Below are 16196 nucleotides of genomic sequence, written 5' to 3'. Positions count from 1 at the left end.
GAGCCTGAGAAGTCTGTTCGCTGTGGTGAGCCAGCGGCTGTGGTTTACTGGTCCAATCTCCACTAGAGCCAGCCTTGCAGGAAGCACTCCATCCCTGATTGCACAGACAATTTTATAGCCATAGTGTTGATCAGTTGAGAGATCTTCAATGGCCTTGTCAGACAGCTTGATCAGTGGAGGGCCAACACAGATCCGGGTGAAGTTTGGATTGATATCCAAGTCTGTAGCAGAAGCAAGGAGCTTTCCTATTGGCCCGGAAAATGTGTTGTCTGACAGAGTAGGGCCATCAAGGTGAACAATGAGATGGCGCAGGGGAAGTTCACCAGTGTGCAGGTTGCACACCAACCAGACCAGCTTTCTCCCCAGGTGCAGCTCCAGCTTCCGCAATACTCCAGCTTTCACACCAGTGTTGACATTTGTTGAGTCTCCTCCAATGGCCCACAAGGTCTTATCAAAACCCCTCTCTTTCAGCCAGGCAAACAGGACCTTAGCAATCTGCTCCGCATGTGACTCCTCTTTAGTTGCTTTCTCTGGGGTAAAGTGGAACAGATAGTAGCTACCAGGCTCACTAACAACACTATAGTGTTCTTCCTTGATCTTTGCAGGAAAAGATTGGTCACTGCCCTCAGCTTCCATCATCACATTGGTCAGGTCAATCCGCCCCTCAAGGAGGATGCAGGAGATCTCCCCCTCCTCCCTGCACTTCTCATCAAACTCTTCCCCCAGCTCTGTCATCAACTTCTCCTGTGCTCTATTGACCTTGTTCTTATCAATCACTTTACTTGTATTGTCTTCTGTGATGATTCCTGCATCAATCAGAGCTGCAGTTGCTATCACTACAGTTGGCCTTAGCCCTATGCCATACCTTACACTAGCAAGGGCAATGTTTGGAATCTCATCATAGTTTTTCTGGACCTTTGCTGAAGCTGCAGGCTCAGTGTCAGTTTCAGGGAAGAGCTCAACTTCAGTGACAAACTCATCTTCAGCACCACTTCTCTCCAATTCCAGATCCTCATCACCATCTGACAAAAATCTCTCAACATCCTTCCTGGCTGCCTTCGCTGCTGCTGCAGCATTTTTTTCCTTGCTCCTTTTCTCTGCATTATTTTTCTTTTCCTGCCTTTCCAATGTCCTCACCTGTCTCTTGTGCTCTGGCAGATCAGGGCTCCCCATTTGGTGGGGTCCTTTACTTCCAACCTTCTCTTTCTGTCCCTTGATGTAGGCAAGATCTTTCACAGGAATAATTTTATCTCTGCTGCAGGAACAGTTAATGTGGGTTTGGATCACACAGCCCTCACCGGCCTCACAACCTCCCCCCTCACAACTGGTAATCTGACACTTGCAAGTCAAAATATCAAATAACTTGTCTAACTTGACAATGAACCTCTCTTTGGCATCAAGTTTGCCCTTCCCAAGAGAAAACTTCACTGCCTGATTCCAGACCTCCTTGAGCTTGGACATGATGGTCACCTTTTCATTGATAACAGGAGGCTTGAAAAGAGCATTAGCTTTGCTCCACTGACAAATCAGACCAGGGTAGATGTCAGACACGAGCTGGTCCACTGGGTAGTTCCTCTTGTCATCTTCACTTTGCTCCCTCAAGTAGATGCCATACCTCAGGATATCCCTCACAGTTGGCAGTTCAGACACCAACAGCTCCTGCCCAGTGCCAACAAGATTACTTAAATGAGAACTTGATTTCATCCTTGTTCTGACTTGAGCCATTTTTAGTAGTTCACACTGAAATAAAAACAATAATACACAGGTAAGTATCCACTACAGACAGATATTAAGGTATGTCAGGGAATAAATATTCATATTGACAATATTGCTCGAATATATCTCAATGTAATCTTGTTTAAAGTGGAATATGTTTTACTTTACAAAGTAAAAGGAATATGTTTTACTTTACAAGATGAGCCAAGAGCATAGAACTAGAGCTAACAGGTGATCGAGAGAGTTAATTTCAGACAAAATGTGTAACGCTATCAAAAAATAGCCTATGTTCAGTTCACTGCACACAGGCTGCAAATTCTTCCTCAGCAGGTCAGAGCATTTGACCTCTTGAACAGAAATAAGTACCAGCTGGCCAAGAGAGAGCCAAATAAGGTTTTGGATAAGGGAACCAGAGACACCCTGCATGCTCCGCAACATCAAAGGAGTTTGGGGCTTTAAAACCAGGAGAAAGTTGCGATTGGAAAGGAGAGAGAACTGGGAGAGTGACGGAGAAGCAATGGACTGGGAGAGTGACTGAACAACTTGAAGACCAGTTGACCTGATCAACCAACTGGAGACTGGTCAACAACTGAACGAGGTTCAACAAAAGACCTACAGAAGGAGCTACAGCCACGACCGACAGGACAACGTCATTAATATCTAATTAGTACATTTAGTAGAATACAGCAAAACTCTCAAAAGTGAATAAAACATTGATTTTGCTAAAACGAGTTTCTGGAAGTTTCTGAAGTAGAACAGCTTTTTAGTAGTTCACACTGAAATAAAAACAATAATACACAGGTAAGTATCCACTACAGACAGATATTAAGGTATTACACAGGTATTACAGAAAACCGTCAAAATATTCACTTCACAGGTCACCATTTTCCTTCACATGTAACTCAGGCTAGCAATAGGTAAGTACACAAATCAATTAACAAATATAATATAAAACAAGGTAATTTACATCTAAAATTATTATCTATTTGTTCCTCAGGTTCCTAATCAAAAACGTACTTACTGGCAATGCCATAAGAAGAGAAGAGAAGACGGATGGATAAGGATTGCCAACCTCCTCAACATCAAGCTTTCAGCAACAAGATGGCTACAACTGCCGTCCCAACAGGAAGTTACCAAAATAAAAACCCTAACTTCAAAATAAAAACGTCTCTTTTTTCCAGAAGAATAGCAAAATAATCAAAAATTTAATAATAATCAACTGCAAATTTATGTAGGTTAGGGTTATCAGAATTTTTTTTTAAACCTCAATTTGTGTTCTACACACCAAAATACGTAATATGAACACCCCTCTCGATTGATTTACAAAAAAAAAAAGTATGGCCCGCCCTACTGGTAGACAGTTATAAGAAACGCCTACTTGAGGTTGTTTCTGCCAAAGGGGGCAATACCACCTGCTAGAGCCAAGGGTGTACTTACTTTTTCCACGTGCGAAATTTGCATTTATGTTTATTTAAATTACACAATGGACGACAACATGTAAATGTTTCATGATATTTGTTATATTATATCACCTTTATCTATCAATATTGTTGAAATGAAGATCAAATAGCTGTATGTTGAAATATGTTGAAAAAGTCAAAACTTTACATGGGGTTAAAGCGCGGCGTTACGCGCGCTGCTTGCGAGCAAGGAGGAAGCGGACAAGCGGTAACTTATAAGCGTCTTTATTTCAGGAGCTCACTGTAACACTGGCGCGCTCCGGGCTGCGCGCCCGGTGTATATCATGAGGCCACGCCTACCCCTCGGGCGTGGCCACCGCCCACTTGGTGCGCGGAATGATGTCACCACGCCAGTGGGCTTTTGTGTCCGCCACACGCGCCCCCCCCCAGAATTCCCGCGCACCTGGAGGGCCAGTTTGCGGGGCAGACGAATGACCCGGCCGAAGCGCCCCCTGGCGATCGGCGGCGTCCGGGGTGCAGGGATGCCAGGTGGGATGCCCCTGGCTGCCCCTGGGATGGGTGCAGGACCGGGGGGTGGCGTGGCGGCGGGGCTGGGCGGTGCCGGGGGTCCGCCCGCAGGGGGGCGGCCCCGACGTGGGGGTCGGGCCACTGGCGGTGGATGGTCCACGTCGAGGTGGGCCGGCTTGAGGCGGTCTACCGAAACGCGGTCAGGAGTACCGCCGATGTCCAGGGTGAAGTGCTTCGCCCCGGTCTCCAGCACGCGGAAAGGCCCGTCGTACGGGGGCCGCAGTGGTGTCCGGTGGGCATCGTGGCGGACGAAGACGTACTCCGCCGTGCGAAGCTCCGGGGCGACGTGCGTCGGTGGGTGCCCGTGGCATGCCGTTGCCACCGGGGCGAACCTCTGGGCGGTCTCTTGCAGAGCGGAGCGCTGCTGTGACCATGGTGCCGTGGAGTCGGGGAGGAACTCGCCCGGCACCCGCAGCGGTTGCCCGAAGACCAACTCTGCCGCGGATGCGCGCAGGTCCTCCTTGGGCGCCGTCCGGAGGCCCAGCAGGACCCAGGGGAGCCTGTCGACCCAGCCGCCGTCGCGGAGGGTGGCCCGGAGCGCGGCCTTCAATGAGCGGTGAAATCGCTCACACAGGCCGTTAGCCTGGGGGTGGTAGGCCGTGGTTCGGTGCAGCCGGACCCCGAGCCCCTGCGCGACCGCCCCCCAGAGCTCCGAGGTGAACTGGGGGCCGCGGTCGGACGAGATGGCTGAGGGGGCGCCGAACCGGGCGACCCAGGTGGCGAAGAAAGCCTGCGCGACATCGGCCGCCGTTGTCGACGCCAAGGGCATGGCCTCCGGCCACCGGGTGGTGCGGTCCACCATGGTGAGGACGTAGGTGAAACCCTGCGAGGGGGGCAGAGGTCCCACCAGGTCCATGTGGACGTGGTCAAACCGGCATTCCGGCACCGTGAACGGGGCCAACGGGGCCTGGGTGTGCCGGTGCACCTTGGCACGCTGGCACGCGAGGCACGTCCTGGCCCAGCCGCGGACGGCCTTCCGGAGGCCATGCCAGACGAACTTGTTGGCGATCAGCCTTTGGGAGGCCCTCGCGCCCGGGTGGGACAGGCCGTGGATGGCGTCAAACACCTGGCGCTGCCAGCCCGCGGGCACGATGGGGCGAGGACGCCCGAGGGAGACGTCGCACAAGAGGGCCGCGCCCGCGCCGTCGAACGCCACCTTGGTGACGCGGAGGCCCGTGACGGCGGTCCGCAAGGCCTGGACGTCGGGGTCAGCGGCCTGGTCCGCTGCCATCCGGGCATAGTCGATGCCGAGGTGGACTGCGTGGGCGACGGCCCGGGAAAGGCAATCCGCCACCGGGTTGTCCTTCCCCGCGACGTGCTGGATGTCCGTCGTGTACTCGGACACGGCCGAGAGGTGACGCTGCTGCCGGGCCGACCACGGCTTGGTGACCTTGCCCATCGCGAAGATCAGCGGCTTGTGGTCGACGAAGGCAGTGAACGCACGGCCCTCGAGCAGATGGCGGAAGTGCCTGACCGCCAAGTGAAGCCCGAGCAACTCGCGGTCGAAGGTACTGTAACGGCGTTCGGGCGGGCGAAGCTGCTGGCTAAAGAACGCCAGCGGTTGCCAAGCTCCACGCACCCATTGCTCGTGCACCGCACCCACCGCGTAGTCCGAGGCATCGGTGGTGAGGGCGATCGGTGCATCGGGCGCCGGGTGCGCGAGCATGGTGGCGTTAGCCAAGGCGAGCTTCGCGCCCGTGAACGCCGTGTCCATCTGCTCGGTCCAGGTAACGTCGCCTTTGCCCGGCTTACCTCGGAGAGCTTCGTGCAGGGGGCGCAGGAGCTGGGCGATACGGGGCAGGAACCGATGGTAAAAGTTCACCATGCCCAGGAACTCCTGCAGCCCTCTGATCGTGCGGGGGCACGGAAACCCCTTCACCGCCTCCACCTTGGCCGGCAGGGGGACGGCTCCGTGCCTGGTGACACGGTGCCCCAGAAAATCGATTATGGTGGCGCCGAACCGGCACTTTGCGGGGTTCACAATCAGGCCATGCTGGCCCAGGCGTTCGAAGAGCGTGCGGAGGTGGCGTAGGTGCTCTTCGCGGGACGCGCTGGCGACGAGGATATCGTCCAGGTAGACGTAGACAAAATCCAAGTCACGCAGGACGCTGTCCATCAGTCGCTGGAACGCCTGAGCCGCATTCTTCAGACCGAAGGGCATGCACAGGAACTCGAAGAGTCCGAATGGCGTGATGACCGCCGTCTTCGGGACGTCCTCCGGCCTGACGGGGACCTGATGGTAGCCGCGTATGAGGTCCACCTTCGAGAAGAAGGACATGCCCGCCAAACGGGCGGAAAAGTCCTGAATGTGGGGGACGGAGTAGCGGTCGGGAGTCGTGGCGTCATTGAGACGGCGATAGTCCCCGCACGGTCGCCATCCCCCGCCGGGCTTCGGCACGATGTGCAGCAGCGACGCCCAAGCGCTCTCTGAGCGCCGAACGATGCCGAGTCGCTCCAGGGTAGCGAACGCCGCTTTTGCCACCGCCAGCTTCGTCGGCTCGAGGCGGCGTGCCCGGGCGTAGACCGGTGGCCCGACGGTGGGGATGTGATGGGCCACCCCGTGATTGACGGCCCCCGCCGAGAAGGTGGGCCGCGTGAGGGCCGGGAAGCCGGCGAGGAGGCGGGTGAATGCGTCCGCTGCCGGAAGCGTACAGACCAACGTGGCCGGAACCGAACCGTTCGGCAAGCCGCTTGGCAAGCCGCTCGTTGAGCTGGGCAACGCACAAGCGAGCGAGCTGAACGTCTCGGCCTGGACAAGACGTCTGCGCTTGACGTCGACCAGGAGCCCATTAGCGCACAGGAAGTCCGCGCCAAGCAGTGCCATGGGCACGTCGGCGGTGACGAACGTCCATCGGAAAACCTGCCCTCCGAACCGCAGAGAGAGGCAGCGTTTTCCGTACGTACGGATGGGTGTCCCGTTCGCGGCAAGCAGCGCGGGGCCCCCACCCGCGGCGTGCTTGTCTGACGTGCCGGCGGGAACGACACTCACCTGCGCTCCCGTGTCGCACAGGTAACGGCGCCCGGAGAAGGTGTCCGTTATGAACAGCAGGCTGCTCGAACGGCCGGCGCTCATCGCCACTATTGAGCGCCGGCCCGGGCGTTTCCCGACCTGTTGAAGGAGCATGGCGGATGACACTGCCGAGCTTCGTGGCCGAACTTGGCGTGGAACCAGCACCAGGTGGTGGAGCTGGAGGAGCGCGGCTGGCTCCGCCAGGCCGGTGGAGTTGGCGGGTTTCCCCGCGGTGGCGGTTTTTGCCGCGGTGGTGGGCGGGGCGTGGCGGCGGTCACGAGGTGCGTATCGGCATGCTGCGTATGCTGTATAAGCTGATGCTGTGGATCAGCAGCATCAGCAGCAGCATCAGCAGCATCAGCCACGAGGGCCGTGACGGCCACGCCGACTCTCGCCCGCGTGTCCGAAGCGGCGAAGTACTTGTCCGCCTCGGCTGCCAATTCTCGGGGTTCCGTTAGCCCGGTCCCGGCCAACGCGAGGCGAACCTGCGCTGGATTTGGCGACGGAAAAGCGCCCGGAATAGAGAACCGGGGGCTTCGTCGCCCAACAGTGACAGCATATGGTCCATTCGGACCGACGGGCGCGTGTCACCGAGCTCGGGGAGATCCAGGAGGCGGTCGGCCCGTGCGTCGTCCGTGAGGCCGAACGTGGCTAGGAGTAGCCGCTTGAGTGCCTCGTACTTGTGGCCGTCCGGTGGGTGGCGAAGGACGGACACAACTCGAGCGGCCGTGCCGGGCCCGAGGGAGGCGACGACGTGGCAATAGCGCATGTCATCGCCGGTGAGGCGCCGAAGCTGAAATTGGGCTTCGGCCTGGACGAACCAGACTTCGGCCTGAGCCTCCCAAAATTCGGGAAGTTTGATGAAGTTGGCCATGGCAATGGCGTCGCGTGTGGAAGGATCGCTCCGGCAGATCCAACGTCGAGGGGGTCACCAGTAAAGCGCGGCGTTACGCGCGCTGCTTGCGAGCAAGGAGGAAGCGGACAAGCGGTAACTTATAAGCGTCTTTATTTCAGGAGCTCACTGTAACACTGGCGCGCTCCGGACTGCGCGCCCGGTGTATATCATGAGGCCACGCCTACCCCTCGGGCGTGGCCACCGCCCACTTGGTGCGCGGAATGATGTCACCACGCCAGTGGGCTTTTGTGTCCGCCACAGGGTGTACTTACTTTTTCACGTGACTGTGTATATATAAAAAACACAATGTCAGTTTCTGTGTTTGTACTGATGTCTGTCCCCCTTCATAAGTGTAGGTTTTAAAGGCTTTGAGTAGCGCTTTAGGAGGAATTTGAGGGGGGGTTTAATGGGCAATCTTTGAGCACGACTGTCTCCACCGGTTAAAAGACTTAAACGATTCCAAGGACCCAAAATAACCTAAGGACCCAAAATAACCCGAAGACTCAAAAGACCCAAGGACCCAAAATAACCAGAAGACTCAAAAGACTCAAACGACCATGAGGAACCAAACGACCCAATGGACCCAATATACCCCAAAGACCCCAAGGATGCAAAAGCCACATAGACCGCGAAAACCAAAAATATCCTGAAAACCCAAACAATCCAGAGGAACTAAAAGACCCCAAAGACCCAGAGGACCGAAAAGACACGCGGATCCCAGAGACCCAGAAGACTCAAATGACCCAGAAAACTCAAAAGGCTCCAAGGACTCCGAATTCCCAAAAGGAGAGTAATTATGTCTCTCTTATTAATCAATTAATGGATTAATTATTTAATTTTTCGATTAATTAATTATTTCATTATTTTTCAAAATGTTACAGCTTAAGATGAAACACTGGTGGTTTAGGTATGCTATTAGCCAATTGAAAAAATATATTAATGATTTTGCGATTTTTATTTATTTATTTTAACGGTGACTTGCAAACCGAGCCTCAAGGGCGGTGTACAGAAGTGTTAAAAAAAAAAAACAATAAACAAGTACAGATACATTCAACGTACACTGCCACCATGGCAAATAAATAAATAACATATCCTCCAACGCGCGGCATTGCCGGGGCGCCCAGCGCCGGCGATGCTGCCGTGCAGCACATAGACGGTAATGGGAGGCAGTGGTGTACAATAATTCACGGATTAATTGCATAATTAAAATAAATAAATAAAAATCGCAAAAATCATTAATATATTTTTCAATTGGCTAATAGCATACCTAAACCACCAGTGTTTCATCTTCAGCTGTAACATTTTGAAAAATAATGAAATAAATTAATTAATCGAAAAATTAAATAATTAATCCATTAATTGATTGATCAATAAATCAAAATACCCTTTATAGCCAAATCACTTGGTCATTGTCATGTCCAAATATCAGCATCCTAGCTCAAAAGGAGCCTGAGATATAAATAAGTACTTAATAAATCGATAATAATTAAGTACTTAATCAATTAATTCATTAATCAAACTAGAGCAATGCGACTGTGTTGCCAATATGCCTCCGCATAGTCCCACATCGGGTAGAAGCCATCGTTCACTGCCCTAAAAATAAACAAGTTTGATTTAAATCCCTTCAGCTGTTTTCAAGTATCACATTTTCACCAGCCATGGCAGGTTTCACATCGATCGGTGAAATGGTTTCAGAGAAGGGATTTTTAAAAAATATTGGCTTTCAAGCTAATATGGCTGCCACACCACGTGACATATGACCTTAAAAATTTTGTACTCTGCATATGTATGTGTCAGGGATCACATATGTGAAGTTTCGTGTTGATCGGATAAGGTTCGTTTTTATATCCAAGATGGCTGCCAAACCATGTGACCTACGACATCATCATTTTCAAACTATATGCAACAATGGTGTTACATGATATTTGTAAAATTTTGCATCGATAGAGTAAACGGTTTCAGATATATAATTATTTTATATTTTCCTTCAATTCAATATGGCTGCCAAACCATGTGACCTATGATGATATTTCAATACAAATGGGTCATAGATCATGTGCATGCAATTTCAGATTTTTAGGATAAGGAATTTGATTAAAACATTTTTTGCTGATATACCACTTCACCGATGATGGCATCATAATCATGCTTTTATTCCCCATTGCGAGTACTTGACAATGTGCCAAGTTTCAAATTTTTCCATTCAGCGGTTTCCAAGAAATAATTTTTTAATTATCTGCATTTAATCCAAGATGGCGACTGACATACAAACAGACAGACAGACAGAATAACTCACAAGACCAACCAACATACTTGAAAAATCTTCGATTTTCACAAGTAAAAACAAGAAAACAAAGAAACGGAGTGAAAACTGAGTACTCCCCTTCAGCGCACATAATCGCCGGGCCCCTTTCGGTGCCTGGCAATGACGTCATGCAGCGCCTGGAGATAGAATAGGAAAGGAGCGGCGTACAATACCAAGTGCAGGGAGGTGAAATTTGCTGCACATGATGTGCAATTCACGCAGAGTAAAACGAATGTTCATTTACATCCGTATGATATCTAGTAAATGAAGATGCAAGCACATTTGTCTGTCCCCCATCATAAGTACGATTTGAGTAGGGTTTTTAAATGGCTAATCTTTTAGCATGACTGTGTGTTCACTATGCTCTATTTTGGTGGATAAAAAATTTTGAGAAACATTTTCCCATAAAAGAGTAATTAATTACATCTCTTCAATTTGTAAATGTAGAAGGTGGCTTGCAAACCGAGCCTCAGGGGCAGTGTACAGAAGCGTTTTTTAAAATAACAGTAAATACAAGGCGCAGGGAGGTGAAATTCGCTGCACATGATGTGCAACATGCACAGCGTAAAAGGAGTGTTCATTTACATCCATATGATGTCTAATAAATAATACCTGACAATAGGCTGAGGCTTCACACTTTGGCAGGCTCATGAGCCAAGCAGCCGCCATTTTGGGCCTTAGCAGGTGTGGCTTGTGCTGGCGTGTTTTCAGTACTATTGTATTGGTCTTGCACGCTTTTTCATTTCCCCGTCTTGTCTGCATGTTATTTTCCTTTCTTGCCTTGTTAGTCCTGCGTTTTCGTTCGTCTCTCCCTTCAAGCTTTTCCCCGGCCTTCCTCCTGTCTGGTGGCCTTGCCCTCCATGCAGGTAGGTAGCCTCGCACCTCCCCCTGCCACCACCTCACTCCCTCCCACTCCCCCCCCCCCCTCATTCCTGGTGTTGTCCCCCACCACTCCCCAGGACTCCGACATGTCAAGCAGGCGCCATAACTGCATGTCGGAGAGATCATTGATGAAGATTAGAAAAAGCACAGGGCCAAGAACACTGCCTTTGGGAACTCCAGCCTGGACAGGAAGAGGAGATGAGAGGATTTCATTTAGAGCCACACATTGACTGCAACAGGAGAGGAAGTCCACGAGCCATGAGGGGGGTAATGGAGGGGGAACAAACACCACTGTGTGTTCCGCAATGAGCATGGAGAAAAGAAAGAAAACACAAGAATTGTCTGAGGTCAGCCACAAGATTGTAGCCAAGCAAGGACAATCTCAAGGCTACAAGTCCATCTCCAGAGACCTTGATGTTCCTTTGTCCACCATACACAATATTATCAGGAAGTTTAAGGCCCATGGCACTGTAGCCAGCCTCCCTGGACATGGCCGCAAGAGATAACTTGATCGAAGATTGCAGCCAGAAAGATTGTTAGAATGGTGGAGAAAGCACCTAGATCAACTGCCAAACAGATTCAAGCTGACCTTCAGACACAAGGTACGACAGTTTCAACTCGCATCATCCGTCGCCAACTCAATGAATGGGGGTTCTATGGTAGGAGACCCAGGAGGACCCCACTGATAAGAAAGCCCAACTGGAGTTTGACAAAACAAGCCAAAATGTCCTGTGGACACACACACAACACACCAGAACAAGCCAAAATCCTTCTGGGAGAATGTCCTGTGGACAGATGAGACCAAATTGGAACTTTTTGGTGAAGTACATCATCTCTATGTTTACAGAAAACAAAATGAAGCCTTCAAAGAAAAGAGTCAAACATGGAGGAGATTCAGTGATGTTATGGGGTTGCTGTGCTGCCTCTGGTACTGGGTACCTTGAATATGTGCATGGCATCATGAAATCAGGAGATTACCAATGTATTTTGGAGCGCAATGTTCAACCTAGTGTCAGAAATCTGGGTTTCTGTCGAAGGTCATATGGGTCTTACAGCAGGATAATGACCTCAAACACACTTTAAAAAGCTCACAGGAATGGTTCAAGACAAAACACTGAACTGTTCTGAAGTGGCCAGCAATGAGTCGAGATCTAAATCCCATTGGACACCTGTGGGGAGATCTGAAAACAGCAGTTGGGAGAAGGAACCCTTTAAATCTGGGAGAACTGGAGCAGTTTGCACAAGAAGAGTGCGCCAAGCTGCCAGTTGAGAGGTGTAGGAAGCTCATTCATGGCTATAGGAAGTCCTTGACTGCAGTTATTTGGTCCAAATTCTGTGCTACCAAATATTACGTTTAGGGTGTCAATAATTTTGAAAATGCCATTTCTTTTTATTTTCTGATTTAAAAGGATATATTAAGTTCTGAATCAAAAACAAAGGCTCTGTAATATTAACAGTGAAATAAAGAATTGTGGAGACCAAATATTTTTGTTAATTTCAACTTATTTTTAGAGAAAGTTGTGTTATTTGAAAAAAGTGCAAAGGTGCCAATATTTTTGGCCACGGTTGTAAGCTAAAGAGTGACCCATTTGAAGCAAATAGGGATCGTGGAACTATGACAAATTTACAAGTTCCCATGAATTCCTTCAGATCAAGCTTTGGCCGGCTTCTTAAAATGACGATGAACCTTCGCAATAATCCTCGTTATTCTTTGATGTTAACCAGCTTGCTCCCGCTCTTGCTTCAATTGTTACATTTGCACCTTCGAATGTTCCGAGCTTCCTTTTCTTAATTTTGTCCCACACAGAAAGGTGTCCCTCTATTAAATGTTTTGTGACAAATCCCCCAAACATCTGCTGTCCAGTGTCATTGTGATCTATGATATCTTTGGTCACTTTCTCATTCATAACTTATTTTGAAAGCAGGTTGCAGATATCCTGATCGACATCTGCCATACCATGGCGACCCTTTACTACCACTCTGAAAAATAAATATATTATTATTAACTAGAACGGCACTCTTCGACATCACGCCGTATCCCAATATGCCTCCGCCCACATATTACATCATTATACATACCTGTACCAAGTTTGATTTAAATCCCTTCAGCTGTTCTCAAATATCGCATTTTTACCTGACAGGACCTCTGACCTTCGATGCAGAAATCTAATCAGTTCATGTTTCATCATAATATTTACTTATGCCAAGTTTGGTCAAAATCGCATCACTGGTTCACAAGTTAGCTCTGTAAGAGAATTTCTACCGAACGGGACCTCTGACGTTGACACCAAAATATAATCAGTTTATCTTTACCTCATTTATACATACCTGTACCAAGTCTGTGATATTGGAATTGTAGACCTCATTATACATACCTGTAGCCTGGTGTTGGCTTAGTGGTTAGGGTGCCGGCTTGGGATCTTAGGATCCTGAGTTCGAATCCCGGTCGATCGCTGAATTAACACCAGGGGGGGTTAACTCAGCATGTCATCCTTCCGAGGTCAGCAAATTGAGTACCAGCTTGCTGGGATGAATGATCCCGGTGTGTACCCCGATTTAGAATAGGTACATTTAGAATAGGTCCCTGGCAACTGGTACGAGGCAACTAAGGGTTGGCGTCAGGAAGGGCATCCGGCCATAAAAACATTGCCTCAAACAGGGAACCATGATTGTCATGGGTCCCGCAAGGCTAACCCCTGCTCTAGCGGGGAAAAATGGCCTTAGAAAAAAAAAACGAATCATTCATTCATTATACATACCTGTACCAAGTCTGACTTGGAGTTATTGCAGTAACGAAAACCTATCACGGACGGACGGACGGACGGACAGCCGGACGGATAACCCAAAAACATAATACCTCCGGCGACGATAAAAAGCGTGTGGTTACATTCGACAACTTTGTCGAACTGTATTTAAGGCCACTTGAAGTTGGTCTGCAGTAGGACTCTTGACATATGCGCGCACATACGTGCACACTTCCCTCTTGCAGGAGGAACGAGCGAGGCTAAAATTACAAAAGGTATATGAACGTGGAAATTAACATTAGCAACCCAAAAGGTTTGTAGAATGAACTTTAATAACCTTGTTTTATTTACACTGGCTGGATCAATATGGACACCATTGGGTTTGAGCAGCCCACACACTTGGAATAGCAGTTTCATCTGAAAAAAGAAAAGAAAAAAAAAAAAACTGAACAATACACCCCTATGCAAGATTAATCATTATGAAAAAATATGTATTTCTTTCATACAACATATAAAATTATTAAATTTCAAACAAGAAAGAGCAAATAGTTTTTACCAATATTCGAGCTAAAACATTAATCATCATCTTCCTCCAAGTCACTATCAGAGATGTCCTCATTTTCCCACAGTTCAGAATCTGAGACGATTCTACCACTGTGGCTCTCTATCTCGGCGTGAAAAAGGAGCAGTGAGTGAAGGAGTGGCGGTACAGGTAAATGGCAAACCCAGGATCCTCGCAACCTCAATCCAACTGCACATCGTACTGCCAACCGACTGAGGTGGGCCAGGGAGGCTGCAGAGAAGAACAAAACTTGGTAATTTTTTTCTATTTTGATTAAGAGTCTAAACAATTGCAAATATTTATTCATCAGTGACAATGAATACAAGTAGATCAGCTAATGAAAATGACAATGAAATAAATTGATCAAGATTAAAGGGGCATTAAAACTCATTTTCAAACGTTTGATTTTTTATTAACATGGAATTGAAACTTAAGGTTAATTGGGTTAAATCTATCCAATCTGTACATTCTGTACAGATTTCAATCTGTACATTGCGATTGTGGGCTCAAAGCGTTGTTGGCAGATTCAGATGAAATTTGGTGGAGAGGTTGGGTATATGACAAGGACAAAATGATGAGATTTTGGTTCGGGTCCGGATGTAGATCCGACCTATTAGTGGGATACAAAATGTAAACTGTTCAGCCTGGTGGAGCTATGCTCTCTACCTTGTGCCATTGTAGTTACAAATGAATTTGCTCACAATACAAGAGTAACAAGAAAGAGCAATCAGAGATTGCAGACCCTCGCCAGGACGTGTTTTTAGTGTTTTAAAAAAAAGGCTTTTGTGTTAAAACAAATGTGGTGGCCGAACCACATGACCGATGACGTCATTATTATTTTTTTCTCCCCCAATTTATCCCTAGGCGACGTTCAACAAATTTCATCTTGATCGGATGAAGTTTTGTACTTGTCCAATTAATGACGTCATCAACATATTTTATTCCCCATGGAGATTACAATGAGCAATGTCTCAACTTTTTCTATGCAGCGCTTTCGGAGATATAGAGGTGCAAAGTTTTTCGGTATTACCAAGATGGCGCCTGTACCATGTAACCTATGGCGTCATAATTATCATTAAAAAAATAATACAGGTGGCGTTGCACCTATGGTGAAAATTTCCTGTCAATCGGACAAACGGTTGCAGATAAAATCATATTTATTCTGTGCGGACAAACGCACAAATGGACTCAAATGCAATACCCTCTCCTCTGGCGAGGGTAATAATCAGCAAATGCAGATAACACAGGTGAAAGCAACTGGTAATGATAACGTCTTGTGCCTGCCCTATGTTCAATAAGATCAAACTCCACTATGAAAAACGGGAACGCTTTTGTTTGCCTGGGAACCAGTGGCAAAAGCAGAACAGACAAGCAAATGAACAAATGTATGAATAAAGCAAACAAAGAGGTTGTACACCTTAGTTGTACTAATCCAATTTATACAGCACAAATGGTCTAATTTGAAATATAAATTAAAATAAACAAAAAGAATACAAAATTCATGCAATTTAACCCAAATAACTCACAACTATTAATCGCCCACCCGTCGGCCTAAAAACAAAACATGTCATCCCAATGCAGGGTGGGGTGGGAAGGAGACAGCTGGACAGAAACATCACTTCGTAACTCACCGAGACTGAGGTCGGTCCCAGGTGGGAGTCGGTTTGGTGGTTCCGTGCGCCGGTCACTGAATTTCCAGATGAGCACAAGATCCTTCAGCTCAGCATTATTTAACCTAGGAGTGGGTGGTGGTGGAGAATGTTTAGTTGGCTTTGTGTGTACTACATAGTGATAAGATAAATATATTTTTGAAATAAAACCCATGCGATCATTTCAGTGTTATCAAACCCTGAACCTGACAGGTAGGTATTTCAACTTCAAATCACTATAAACTAGAATGGCACTCAGTAGAGAGCATACCTCCACCAGGTGAAGAGTTTACGTTTTGTATCCCAGATTAGACCAGAAAATCACAATACAGAATCACATTTAATCCAAATCATCCGTCCACAACTTTTTGAGATATCCTTATATATGTCGGTTTTGGCCCAATCTCCCAATGGTGAACAATCACTTTTTAAAATTACTAGGGCA

At 48.3% G+C, this 16196-nt stretch overlaps 1 protein-coding gene and 1 long non-coding RNA gene across 7 annotated transcripts in view; one reads left to right on the top strand and one right to left on the bottom strand.

The window, feature by feature from the left end:
* Positions 1 to 16196, top strand: part of LOC137435009 (uncharacterized) — a 183898-nt gene that overhangs the window by 100905 nt on the left and 66797 nt on the right. The window lies entirely within an intron of this gene.
* ASB3 (ankyrin repeat and SOCS box containing 3) overlaps positions 13854 to 16196 on the bottom strand; it is an 83857-nt gene continuing 81514 nt past the window's right edge. For all 6 annotated transcript variants that reach the window (XM_068128329.2, XM_078784845.1, XM_068128328.2 and 3 more), the window contains 3 exons: positions 15734 to 15837; positions 14097 to 14333; positions 13854 to 13957 (listed from right to left, as the gene is read on the bottom strand). In XM_068128329.2, coding sequence (XP_067984430.2) covers positions 14116 to 14333; positions 15734 to 15837 — 322 coding nt within the window. In that variant the 3' untranslated portion in view covers positions 13854 to 13957; positions 14097 to 14115. The remainder of the gene's footprint in view (positions 13958 to 14096; positions 14334 to 15733; positions 15838 to 16196) is intronic.

The sequence above is a fragment of the Myxine glutinosa genome, chromosome 9 (genome assembly GCF_964187855.1).
Source record: "Myxine glutinosa chromosome 9, kmMyxGlut1.1, whole genome shotgun sequence".
Lineage (NCBI taxonomy): Eukaryota > Metazoa > Chordata > Myxini > Myxiniformes > Myxinidae > Myxine > Myxine glutinosa.
This window is presented reverse-complemented; position numbering and strand designations above follow the sequence as displayed.